Source organism: Volvox carteri (assembly GCF_000143455.1).
Source record: "Volvox carteri f. nagariensis unplaced genomic scaffold VOLCAscaffold_1018, whole genome shotgun sequence".
NCBI lineage: Eukaryota > Viridiplantae > Chlorophyta > Chlorophyceae > Chlamydomonadales > Volvocaceae > Volvox > Volvox carteri.
In genome coordinates, this window is record NW_003308416.1 from 2,504 (window position 1) to 3,308 (window position 805).

Genomic DNA, 805 nt, shown 5'->3' on the forward strand with positions numbered 1-805 from the left:
ATAAAAGGAATGCTTTGGCAACTTAAAAATAAGCATGTGTACAAATTTTCTTGGCCGGTAATTACATGTGAAGACCACATGATTACGGGTAAACATGAATTTACGGGTGAAAACCTTTCCCAGAGTGTACTTTATCAAACATGGTCAAGGGGTAGTCCTTGATGGCGAGTGTCTTGGTAGGCTCAGGCAGGGTAAATTTTGCACGGTGGTGCAGCCCCTTCATCTTGCCAATGATCAGGATCTCAATGGTGTCCTCAATGGAAACCGATGCCTGCACCACCAAAGAATTAGTAAAACCGGATCCAACTGAGTAATCAGTTGCAGAAATGGCCAAATTATATGTTGCAAGTTAGAACACAGAGTGTACAGCAATCTGCCATAATATATACTTGCCATGTCACTGAGCACCAAGCCCGCCCCAAGCACTGATGGTGTGCTCGGCTTGTCTTTGGAGCCGCCCACCAGATAGCAGCCAATCGTCTTGTCAGCCAGATTGTTGAGGTAGGACACGTGGCCGCCTGCCGACTTGTACTTGTCCATCTCCTCCAGGCTGTCATCCAGAAGGGAGGCCCAGCAGCAGGGGTCAGCAGGAGCAGCATTTCCTGGGCCCTGCTGCCGTGTTGTCCTGCTGTACTACCACGGTGCCATCTTCAGCCGTGTCCAGAATATTATGATTAGGCACCTGGGCACCCTGCTGGGCAGGGGTTGGCTCATCACCTGCAGAGTCATGCATGACATGAATGCCCAGGTCATATTGTAGGCAAGCAGGAGGGATGATGGCATGTTGAGGAGCAACTGACATTTA

The 805-nt window shown here is 49.6% G+C and overlaps 1 protein-coding gene across 1 annotated transcript; it reads right to left on the reverse strand.

Moving 5' to 3' along the window:
- Nucleotides 1–100: 100 nt before the first annotated feature.
- On the reverse strand, nucleotides 101–753 carry VOLCADRAFT_108792 (uncharacterized protein; the record flags this gene model as incomplete). The annotated part of the gene is made up of 3 exons (XM_002959857.1): nucleotides 101–271; nucleotides 463–550; nucleotides 683–753. 3 exons carry the CDS (start codon nucleotides 751–753, stop codon nucleotides 101–103), a joined length of 330 nt encoding a protein of 109 aa, XP_002959903.1.
- Nucleotides 754–805: the final 52 nt, after the last annotated feature.